This window comes from Schistocerca piceifrons, chromosome X (assembly GCF_021461385.2).
Source record: "Schistocerca piceifrons isolate TAMUIC-IGC-003096 chromosome X, iqSchPice1.1, whole genome shotgun sequence".
Taxonomy (NCBI): Eukaryota; Metazoa; Arthropoda; class Insecta; order Orthoptera; family Acrididae; genus Schistocerca; species Schistocerca piceifrons.
Genome location: NC_060149.1, coordinates 381,477,238 through 381,489,555, shown reverse-complemented (window position 1 = coordinate 381,489,555; position 12,318 = coordinate 381,477,238). Strand labels below are relative to the sequence as shown.

The following is a 12,318-nucleotide window of genomic DNA, read 5'->3' as shown; positions in this document are numbered from 1 at the left end:
CACAGGTGGTTACAGGAGAGAAGTGAAGAAGATTAAAAATATCATGCCAGTAGAGAAGGAAAAAGGATGACATGTATTATCTTGGAAACTTTCTTAATAATTGCCCTTTACCTTCCTTCCTCTACCCCCTTCCACACTCTGAAATATTGGCCTGACCTCCCGGGGCCCCCGGTATATGGCCCCATTGTTTCACTCTAGGTAATGAAACATTGGTTCACTATTTGAAGATAGAGACAAAACTTCAATCTCTTACGTGGTGGGACACAATACACAATCATCCAGAAACAAGAAATTCAAGGAAGCGCTCCCTGCTGGACAAGACATTGTTATCGTCTTTGGATCTTAACTGTGAATGCAGTGCTAAGAGGTGCAATTATTAATTTACAGGTACATTTCACCACACAGGAAGAGGTCAGTGACAGTTCCAACTGAATTTGCCTCAGGAAGATTCCAGTACAAGTGTTTCTGTAGCACAATAATGTGCACCTTCACTGAACCATTATTGGCCAGTCATCCTATAGCTCAGATGTGGTGCCATTAGACTTGTATCCACATGGCCGTGTGGTTCTAGGTGCTACAGTCTGGAGCCGAGTGACCGCTACGGTCGCAGGTTCGAATCCTGCCTCGGGCATGGATGTGTGTGATCTCCTTAGGTTAGTTAGTTCTAAGTTCTAGGCGACTGATGACCTCAGAAGTTAAGTCGCATAGTGCTCAGAGCCATTTGAACCATTTGTATCCACATGGGCAGAGAACTCCCTTTTGAAAATAACTCCTACTGCTGCAATGAGGGAGTAGATAATCAATCCGGGTTACAACAGGTACCAGTGAAGGATATTTCCACTTCCTGCAACCTTACATTGAAGCCATTCAAAATGAAAGAGACATAAACAAAAACTGTACAAACATCTATTGCCAGCATCACAAGATTAAACAAATCAGTAAATATGTGGGAAAATGGGCAGTGAGTGAGTGGCTGTGGTGGATGGTGTAATGTTACTGTCTGAATGACACTGGTAGATACTGCAGTACTGCAGATATACTTACATAAAAGTGCATGACTTTCAGAACTCCTATATCATTCTCTATGAAGAGAATGGATAGGTAGGGGAAAGTTAAAAAGGAAAGGGTAGGCCATTCAGTTTCCAGGATGAGAAGGGGCCCACCTGTTATGTGGATGAGGGGTCTGGCCAGCAATTCTCCCTCATAATTCTATAGATTTTTCAAATGAATTTTCCTTTTTATACACAAATGAAGGCTTCAGTAGATACATCATGTTCAGTTCACTTTATTGAAGTTAAATCTCCTTGAAACTACGGACACATTTATATTGTTGTTCATAGTTGTCATGGGTATTATTTGGAGCATACTGCATCTTCTTCTTGCATGGTTGGAATGCTCTGTGGAAGATTGTTAACATCAGTGCGCATATTACTTGTACCAAACATTTACCTGAATTACTTGAAGTAGCTTGCCACTTTCATATAGCTTTATTTATGGCAACATGCGTTTTGGTTTCCAACCATCTTGTTTGCATAATACATTTATATCTTCATCAGTACTGTGTTTTTTTATATTTATTTATTTAATTTTTTTTAATTGCAAGTCAGTTGGCCACGTTACAAATGCAGTGCTGCATCAACACATCTGTAAATTTAAAAGTGTGTGTGTGCTATGTATAAAAATGCAAACCATGGAGCTACAAGCTATAGAAAAGAGGCAGATGCAGTCAACAAAGAGTAGTATTGATGAAGTATGTGTGTTATACACCAGTTGAAAATGAGTGAAGATCTGAAACATGTCTTGACATAAATAAGTTACATAAAAGTGGCAGCTTGTTGCATCTTCATGTAGTTTAATTCACAGTCATGGACTCCAACTGTCATCATGATGGACAAATTAAATTCTAACCTGTAGCCGGAAGACCTACATTAAGTCCCATTGTTTTATTAAAGAATTTTACCTGGCTGGCATCGTAAGTAGGCTTTTGCTGTGAAACTATAAATTGGCGATTCAGATAAACAAAGGCCTGCATAGGTCCGTATTACTAGAAGCGATCATTACAGCACAGTGAGTGTGTGTGTGTGTGTGTGTGTGTGTGTGTGTGTGTGTGTGTGTGTGAGAGAGAGAGAGAGAGAGAGAGAGAGAGAGAGAGAGAGAATAAAGCATTTTGATTGCATCATATAAACAGTTTGACTGTATTCTTTTTACGTGTGCATGTAATGTAAGTATCATACAAACAGCTTGACTGTATTCTTTTTACGTGTGCGTGTAATGTAAGTACAAGCTGCAACTCACATATATTAAAGAAAATTTTGACTAATAACAACATGACATTAAACTTAAATTGTTTTGTGGAGTTTCATGTTTTGCTTAATGCAGAATGAACATGATTTTTAATTCGTTCATTTATGTTTTTTAAAAGGTGGTTAGTTGCTGTGTAATAATACATCATAGTCTCTACATTTCCCTGTCACTGATGAGGGACAAATATTAAGTTTTATAAAATATTTTGTTAAAGGTCTCAGCCCTTGAATCTGCAATCGCTGACAAGAAACGTCAGGTGGAGCATCTTGTCACAGAAATGAAAGAAGCTAATTTGCAAAGCCTTGCTATAGCTCCTGCAGATGAAATAAAACACTTGTTGGAAGGTATTTATATCTTAAATAAATGTTGTAATTTAGCTATTATATTATTTCAGCGGTTAACTGGCATCAGTTAATGACATGTGACTGTTGTGCACTATGTGATCAAAAGTATCCGGACATCCCCAAAAACATATTTTTTTGTATTAGGTGCATTGTGCTGTGAATTAGGGCCAGGTACTCATGAGAGAGCAGAATGGGGCACTTTGCGGAGCTTACGGACCTTGTACGTTGTCAGGTGATTGGATGTCAATCGTGTCATACGTCTGTACGCGAGATTTCCACACTCTTAAACACCCTTAGGTCCACAGTTTCCAATGTGATAGTGAAGTGGAAATGTGAAGGGACACGTACAGCACAAAAGCGTACAGGTCGACCTTGTCTGTTGGCTGATAGAGACCGCTGACAGTTGAAGAGGGTCATAATGTGTAATAGGCAGACATTTATCCAGACCATCACACAGGAATTCCAAACTGCATCAGGATCCACTGCAAGTACTATGACAGTTAGGCGGGAGGTGAGGAAACATGGATTTCATGGTTGAGCAGCTGCTCATAAGCCACACATCGCGCCAGTAAATGCCAAACGATGCCTCGCTTCGTGTAAGGAGCATAAATATTGGACGATTGAACACTGGAAAAATGTTGTGTGGAGTGACGAATCACCGTACATAATGCGTCAATCCTACGGCAGGCTGTGGGTATGGCGAATGACCAGTGAACGTCATCTGTCAGTGTATGTAGTGCCAACAGTAAAATTCGGAGGCGGTGGTGTTATGGTGTGGTCATGTTTTTGTGTGGCACTTGTTGTTTTGTGTGGCACTATCACAGCACAGGCGTACATTGATGTTTTAAGCACCTTCTTGCTTCCCACTGTTGAAGAGCAATGTGGGTATGGCGATTGTATCTTTCAACATGATTGAGCACCTGTTCATAATGCATGGCCTGTGGCGGAGTGTTTACACGACAATAACATCCCTGTAATAGACTGGCCTGCACAGAGTCCTGACCTGAATCCTATAGAACACCTTTGAGATGTTTTAGAACACTGACTTCATGCCAGGCCTCACCGACCGACATCAATACCTCTCTTCAGTGCAGCACTCTGTGAAGAATGGGCTGCCATTCTACAAGAAACCTTCCAGCTCCTGACTGAACGTATGCCTACGAGAGTGGAAGCTGTCATCAAGGCTAAGGGTGAGCTAATACCATATTGAATTCCAGCATTACCAATGGAGGCGCCACAAACTTGTAAGTCATTTTCTGGCAGGTGTCCACATACTTTTGATCACTTAGTGTACTTACTGCTTTTAGAGATTGTATTTAACACTTTTGTAATCATTGTATGGGTAATGTAGACTGCATTATGTAAACTGCTGTTATCTCTGTATGGTGCTATATCTTCTAATTTTCCAGATTACATTATTAGGTGAATTAGCACAAATAAAACCAAGAAAAATTGATACAATGGTGGAAAACGCAGGATGGAATATAAAAAGTGATACGTAAAGGAAACCAGTTGCCATACTATCCGATCAAAAGTATCTGTACACCTCTACGTAGTGCGGAATTCGCTACTACATGTCAAGATAGGCAGACCCAACAGTGTAAAAGGAGACAAGGGGTATTGTGTTAGTAAAGAAGCGATAACAGCAGAATGAGTCAGTCAGAAACTGAGTTATTTTGAATGTGGACTAGTCATTGGATGTCACGTGAGTAACACTCAGGGACACTTCAACCCTTTTAAAGCTGATGTGATTGTGAAATGGAAATATGAAGGAACAACCATAGCTAAACCAAGACCGTGGAGACCTCATGTACTGACAGGGATTGTCAAGCATTACGGTAGCACAATGACTGTGTGTAGGGAATTAAAAAGAATGGGGTACAGTGGTCGAGCAGCTTCTCATAAGCCACACATTTTTGTAATCAGTGCTTGTGTTGGTATAAAGAGTGATGGCACTGGATTGGATGACTGGAAACGAGTGATTTGAAGTGATTAATCATGCTATACCCTGTGACAGTCCAACAGAAGAGTTTGAGTTTGTCAGGTGCCTGGAGAACGTCACCTGTCATAATATTTAGTGCAAACAGTGGAGTACAGAGGTGGTGATTTGTGGTATGGGGATGTTTCTCGATATTGTGTATGATCCCTTTATTGCACTTAAGAAAACACCAAATGTGGAAGGATATGAAAACAGATTACAATATTGTGTACAGCTGAGGAACAGTTCAAGGTGGTGATTGTTTGTATCATCTTGACAATGAAGTTGGCTATAAATCAGTAACTATGAGGTAAAGTTTTATGGACAATAACATTCCTGAAATGGACTAGCCTGCCCACAGTCACGACCTGAACCCAATGATACACCTTAGGGATGAATTAGAACATCAACTTTGCTCCAGACTGCAGCCTTCAATATCACTACCTCCTCAGGTTTTGGCTCTTGAGGAAGAATGGACTGCCATTCAGACACCAGCTGAGTTCAAGCTGCCATAATGGCGAAGGGCGGACACATCCCATATTGGTGTCCATTAATAGGTGTCTGGATTTTTGTTGAGACGGTGTATTGTGAATGATCTGTACCATTATCATTATCAGATTAGGGTGTAGTTGCCTGTTGACACATCAGAGAGATTAAAAAACATTCTGCACTTGATATTGGTACTGTCTCTCAGTTTAGTAGGTTTAGATTATGTAACTAATTGTGCAATGGCTACATCAAAGAATCAGTACATATGTGTTGTTATTTATTAATTGTCCAATTTCTTTGGGCCTGCGGATATCAACAATGATGGCTAGTAAGCTCTTAAAACTGTCAGGCATGACCAGAAATAATCGCATTCAAGAATATAGCAAAACTTAATTGTAAGTTACCTAAACATCATTTTAAAACATTTAGTGCAAGATACAGAAGTGCAGTTGCCCTTGGCATAAATTCAGACCAATGGGATTCTAAAGGAAATAAAAATCTACTTAGATGTGACAAAAATATGGAATTTACTAAGAAAATGGAAATAACTATGTAGCAATCAGAAAAATGGAAGTACAGGTAAACCTACATCATCAGTGGAATTCAGTGTAAAGCTGTGTCTCTCCAATCATGAACAGGGCACTGCAGTTCATGTATGTAATTCAGTTTTTCAATATGCCTTGAAGCATTTAAAATTGAAGCTTAGACAGTGTCCATAATGACACATTTCAGCCGGAAGGGTTGTCAACATGCTAAGTAGTACACTGAATTGCCGTCATCCAAACAAAATGACAAAGATCTGCCTTGTAATGGTTACCTTCAATTGGCAATTTAGCTAATGATCTACCCACAAATTATGGCTTGTAGTTACCATGAGAAGAATGCAACAATACTGATGGCTGCCTTTTATAAGCAACTAAAATGGTTGCATTGAACCAGATGGTAGTGACAGTCTCCACATGATAAATTTGGCCTCTATTCATGTGCTACAAACAAGCGTAAAAATTCTATGCTGCTCCCCCATCACCACCACCATCCCCGTGCCACACGCATCCCAACCCCCTAGCAGCACCATGGTGTGCAAATGAGATGGGCTAGTCAATACCTGGAACAAAACCTGGATCAGTGACACTGAGTTATCTTCACTGACAAGTGCAGGATTTATCTGATGTCTGATGATTGTCATAGAGGAGTATGGAGGTTGCCAGGTTCTAATGCACATCTGAGGCATGCAGTCCCTCTTGTTCAGCAGAGATGTGAGTCAGTCATGGTTCAGGCCGTTACAGTGTACTGATGTCGGACACCTCTCATTTCTCTTGCAGATAATTTGAGGGCTGTGAAGCATGAAGACTGGATACTCCAGGCTTTCGCCCAGCCCTACAGTCAGCATTACAGGAATGGGGTTATCATTCCATATGAAAAAGCACTAGCATACCACGCCCCACCCCACTCCACCCACTTTGCATAAACCTTCATCCAGGAGACAGGAATTGACCTAATGGAATGGTCTGCTGCTGTTGTGAACCCGATTGAACATGCCTGGGACCAGTTATAACTTGCAATGCATTGTTACAGAAAGCCTCCTCACACTGAGTGACCTCACTAGGGCTGCTGTCGAAAGTTGGGACAGGCCTGAACAGAAGCAACTTGACCACCTTTTGGATAACGTGACAAGGAGGATCCAAGAGCATATTATTATGATACTGAATGTTATCCAGCAGCAGATTTTGATTCCACTGATATGTGGATTGGAACAGGCTGGCTTCATTTTTGTTATAGTTTTATTTTTATTTCACAGAAATTTTTGTTATACACACATCAAAAAAGTTTTGCATCACTCAGTTCCCAGAACTCCTGAAAATAGACATTGACTGTGGATACTGTACCACAGACACAGTCCCATTGACTGTTCAGAGATGTCACTAAACCAGTCCAAAGATGTAAACAACCATATGAGCACTGCCCATTATATGGAGAGGGTCCGACAGTCAATCAGCTCCAGCCATTCCACCAAGAGGGAGTTACACAGCTCATGTTGTCTGTAGTTCGACAATGCGTAAACGGTCAGTACTGCGCTTCGATCGTGTCCACATTGTTACTTTGTGCCAGGAAGGTCTCTCAACAATGGAAGTGTGTAGACATCTCGGAGTGAACCAAAGCGATGTTGTTCGGACATGGAGGAGATACAGATCGACACGAATTGTCAATGACGTGCCTTGCTCAGGCCGCCCAAGGGCTACTACTGCATTGGGTGACCACTACCTACGGATTATGGCTCGGAGGAACCCTGACAGCAACATGACCATGTTGATTAATGCTTTTTATGCAGCTACAGGACATTGTGTTATGACTCGAACTATGCGCAATAGGCTGCATGATGTGCAACTTCACTCCCAATGTCCATGGTAAGGTCAATCTTTGCAACCACAACGCCATTCAGTGCAGTACAGATAGGCCTAACATTCCGAATGGGCCACTCAGGATTGGCAGTTGGCATCACATTCTCTTCACCAATGAGTGTCGCATAACACTTCAACCAGACAATCATCGGAGGCGTGTTTAGAGGCAACCCAGTCAGGCTGAACGCCTTAGACACACAGTCAAGCGAGTGCAGCAAGGTGGAGGTTCCCTGCTGTTTTGGGGTGGCATTATGTGGGGCCCACATACGCCACTGGTAGTCATGGAAGGGCTGTATGATACGTGAATGCCATTCTCCAACCGATAGTGCAATGCATAGCTTACTGGCGAGGCATTCGTCTTCATGGACAACAATTTGTGCCCCCATCGTGCACATCTTGTGAATGACTTCCTGCAGGATAATGATATCGCTTGACTAGAGCGGCCCCAGCATCTTCTCCAAACATGCCTGGGATAGATCGAAAAGGGCTGTTTACGGACGACGTGGCCCAGCAACTGCTCTGAGGGATCTACGCCCAATTGCAGGTCCCAGTGAAATGCGTGTTTCTGCTGCAAAACAAGGAATAAAAAATGTACAAGCATGCTGTGAGTAAATTTTGTGTGAGAAGGAAAAAGTTTGATGTGCCAGACAATATTGTTAGATTTTTACAATGCCTTCTACATCAAAAAGCTTTGGTTTACATTGTTATAATGCATAATAATGTGTTGTTACATAATTTTTTGCATTGTTTAACATTTTATTAAACATTTTTCTTCTAAATTTCATTGCTTTCTTTAGTTTCTGCTCCAAAATGAATATCATTTGTTTTTGTGTGTGTGTGTGTGTGTGTGTGTGTGTGTGTGTGTGTGTGTGTGTGTAAGTAATCAAAATTGGACCCCGACTTATATGAATACAGTTTATACTGTTGTCGCTCTGTGCTACCTATTGTTTAAGTCTGGGGTATTACTATATTTAGTGTAGCAGATTAAGTTTTCCCATGAACACTGTTTGTCATCATAACTCTGCATACAATTGCAATAAATATCCAAAGTAGATTTGTTAGTGTTCATAAATATGCTGCCATTTTGTCCTTTGTGGTAATGTAGGGTGATGGTACCTCTGTACAACACTTCAGTGATTTCAGAAATATTAACAAGTTGAAACATGTTTAAAGATGTTATAACACAAGGTAAATACAAAAGGCAGAAAATTGTCAAGAAACAAGCTCGGCAAATGAATTCTGGCTTTTTTCTGATATCGGTTGAAGCAACAGCCTTTTAAATGGCCCTTCATATGCACATACCTACTCTTCAATTCCAGATATGTGCAAAGTTACATCAAACTTCTAAGTGTAATAGATCATGTCATGTGAAGCAACCATTAGAGGCAAAATGTTCTCTCATGTTTTCTGGCACACTGGGTGTCCTCTAGTATTTTCTGGCCCTGGTATGATGAAATTTTACAGAAGTAGCAGGCTATACTAACCAAGTGTGCTGCATACTACCTACACCAGTATACTGATAGTGATTTTCAGTAAGAAAACCTTAAGAATGAATGTCTCTCAGCTGAGAAAGATGCTTTAGGAGAGGATAAGGACTTTAATATGGCTGGGCCACCGTGTTTCATGTAGAGTGGATGACTGGATTATATATAACACACAAGGCATATGCACACCTCACAGTGCTTATGCCCTGGTGCTGCTTCTCTGGGGCTTAACCAGTGCAAAAGGAGCCTAGCATTGCCAGGAATTGTCAGCAAAAATTTTGTCTCTAACAAAAGGGGGCAGGGGGGGGGTTTCATTATGACACATATATATAATGTGTGTGTGTGTGTGTGTGTGTGTGTGTGTGACATGCATTGTGAAAACTTGCTTCTACTACCAAGACTTAAATATTTGGGTTAAGTTTAATTGAAAACCTTAATACATTTATGGAATATGGTAGAAGACTTTATTAAAACAATAAATATGTTTTCAAAATTTTAAAACATTAAATACTGTTTGTATTGTGAGGGTTAATAAGGAAGTTGAGTGATTATTACCTTTTTTCGTATTTCAAATTTTCTAGGTCCCCATAAACCAGGAAGCACTCGCAAGATGATTGGTTCTCCCAGACAACTAGAAAATGCTGTTCCTACAAGTAAAAATCCCCATGGTGTGTGGGTGTAGTGGTTTACATGTTCACATGTACCAGATTGTGCATATCTGAAAAGTACTTTACCATAGTTGTGTATTTAATGAATGAAGCTGTATTTAATTTTTTTAATGTTTGTGTATTTAATGAGAAAAAAGTCATAATTTTCACCAGTCTTTCAGCCAACACACATCTTTTTCCAGTAAACACTGAAGAACCAAAGTAGAAAACTTTTATTTTTAAAATAATTTTTGTGGTTCTGTTTAAGATGATTTCTATTTGTATGCTTGTAATTTTGGGAAATACAAGTGTATTTTCTAGTAAGGCAAAAATAGAAACTGAATGCTTCACTTGCTGTCTGTTACTTGTAACTCTGATATTTAGAATTACATTGTTTTCATGTTGATAAAATCAAGTAGACTTACAACGTTAATATCAACCACTGTGGGTGTTATCTGCATTAAGGCATGGGTCAAGAACCTTCAAAACTGTCAGCAAAATTTATATTCTCTCAAGCATTTCTTACATTAAATGCAGAGTAAATTTTGAAAAATGACACGTTTCATTGATCCATATTGCAGACTGCTGTCATCAGTGGTGTATTTTTCTATTTGACTGCTCAATTATGTGTCTTGAGTTTAAACATAGAGATTTAATCCTCAATTCTATTGGTTTTGCACCTACTTTTGCAATATTCCATTTACAAAAATATACTGCATGTAATATTATTATTTCAGTGCACTCTATTGATGAGTACAGGCTTTGTGAGTAATATATTTTGCACTTAGTATGTGTGAAATTGTTACATCCCAAAATTTAGAACTGGTAAAAATATACAATTGCACAAGCATTGACTGTACACACAATTTTGTGTGATTTATTTTTAATTGACTGTTACATGTATTTATATTTTCTAAAGCAATGTGAATATACTTTTGTCTTTTTAAGTTTTTGAAAGAAGGGGGAAGACACCGTGAACAAAATACACCCATTAGAGGTTAAAAAATGCATTTAGCAGAAAAATATTGTTAGATGAATAATTCATGTATATTTACAAATGAAAATGCAATATCTACCATATTTACACCAATTATTTATGACCTGTACAGCTTTTGTGCAGTGTGAAAGGAAAGTTCATATCATAATACGTATACAATAAAAAGTGAAGTGTTATGAAAATTTTTTGTCGTACATTTATGTTGTAGAATACACTGTATGTGCTCCCATTCACATTTGAAAGCAACAGGGTGTTATGTATTTTTTCCTAATGTTAAAAAATTCATAGAATTACTAACAATCTGAAGTGTGACAGTTTAATTTTCTGTTTCATGATATGGGGGAGTAATGTACACACATCCACACATATCATTTCCTTCTTGTTGATGGGGTTGTGAGTTTTCTGTTAGCAAACAAGGTCAACGTTAAAATAGAAAAGACTGTTGTTAATAATCTGTTAGTTGAAATAATGAGAAGATAAGCAAACTTACACCATACTTCATTGTAATTGCAATCATTTAAATAAAGGAACCCTATAGGGATCACAGTTTTGTATTTTTTAATACTAGTTTCAGTCTGCACTGCAGATCTTCTTCACGCCTAAGTTGGAGCAGTAAAAAAAGGCAACTACACTAAAGAATTTCAAAAGTGTGATATTACAATATTGCCACCAAAGGCTGTGCAAATTACACAAGTAAAAAACTAAACATCATTGACAGATTAGGCCTTAAGGCTGTTGTGACAGACCACATGCTGCCTACAAGTCAGTACAAGAAGTAATCTATGGTCATGGGACGTGATCAGTACACTGCCAATTCCGCTAACCATTACTGGCTGTAGATGAATCCCAATGATGTTGCTATTTCTTTGTTCAAGCAGCTCCTCATTTGGTCTCAGAAGGGCTGAGTGGACCCTATACCAGACCCCTCTATTTGTAGCTAACCATTTGGATACTGAGCCTTTTTGTTGTTGCAAATAACAAAAAAAAAAGTATTAGCAACCCATACATACCTGGAACTGAAAATTACAGTTTGTCACAGTAGCGTAAAATTACACAAAACACTATGAATGTGGTAGGGAAAAACATTTTGTATAGTCACATGATGTGTGCATAAGTCATAGGCTGTTACATTAAAAAGATGTCAAAGAGATTCTTCAATCATAAAAGAAAATAAAATAATTAATGAAAATTAAGAATTAAAAAGCACGGAAGTACGTTACAATACTGATGTGTTACACAATAAAAGATAAAATACAAATTCAGCAAACCACCTCACAGTACACTGCATATGGTACATTTTGATTCTTGGTTATATATTGTAGAAAACTTTTGATTTCATGGTTATACATGATGGAAAGCAGTCAGCACAGACTGCAGCCTGATGCATACATAAACACACTCCTGCACTGCTCATTGCTCTGTCTGTGGTGGAAGGTGGTGGACTCTGGGGGCCACAGTTTTATCAAAATATTATCATTTAACATCTTCTTTTAAGTTGTTGTAATTGTGTGCTGAAAGGCATAGTTATTTTTGTAACAGTATTCCTTTTTTTTTTTTCCTCGCAGGAAGAGTCCTCGGTGTATTTTTGTTCCTACTTATTGAAATATAGGCAAATTCTTAAAGTTGTATTTTAACAGATAGAAGACTCAAGCTATACAAATTACATGTATTTGTTA

At 38.9% G+C, this 12,318-nt stretch overlaps 1 protein-coding gene across 2 annotated transcripts in view; it reads left to right on the top strand.

The window, feature by feature from the left end:
- Positions 1-11,112, top strand: part of LOC124721534 (ras association domain-containing protein 8) — an 85,345-nt gene extending 74,233 nt beyond the window's left edge. The window contains exons 8-9 of one of the 2 annotated variants that reach the window (XM_047246559.1): positions 2,519-2,648; positions 9,580-11,112. In XM_047246559.1, coding sequence (XP_047102515.1) covers positions 2,519-2,648; positions 9,580-9,680 — 231 coding nt within the window. In that variant the 3' untranslated portion in view covers positions 9,681-11,112. The remainder of the gene's footprint in view (positions 1-2,518; positions 2,649-9,579) is intronic. The other variant, XM_047246558.1, reaches the window with a different exon arrangement.
- Positions 11,113-12,318: the final 1,206 nt, after the last annotated feature.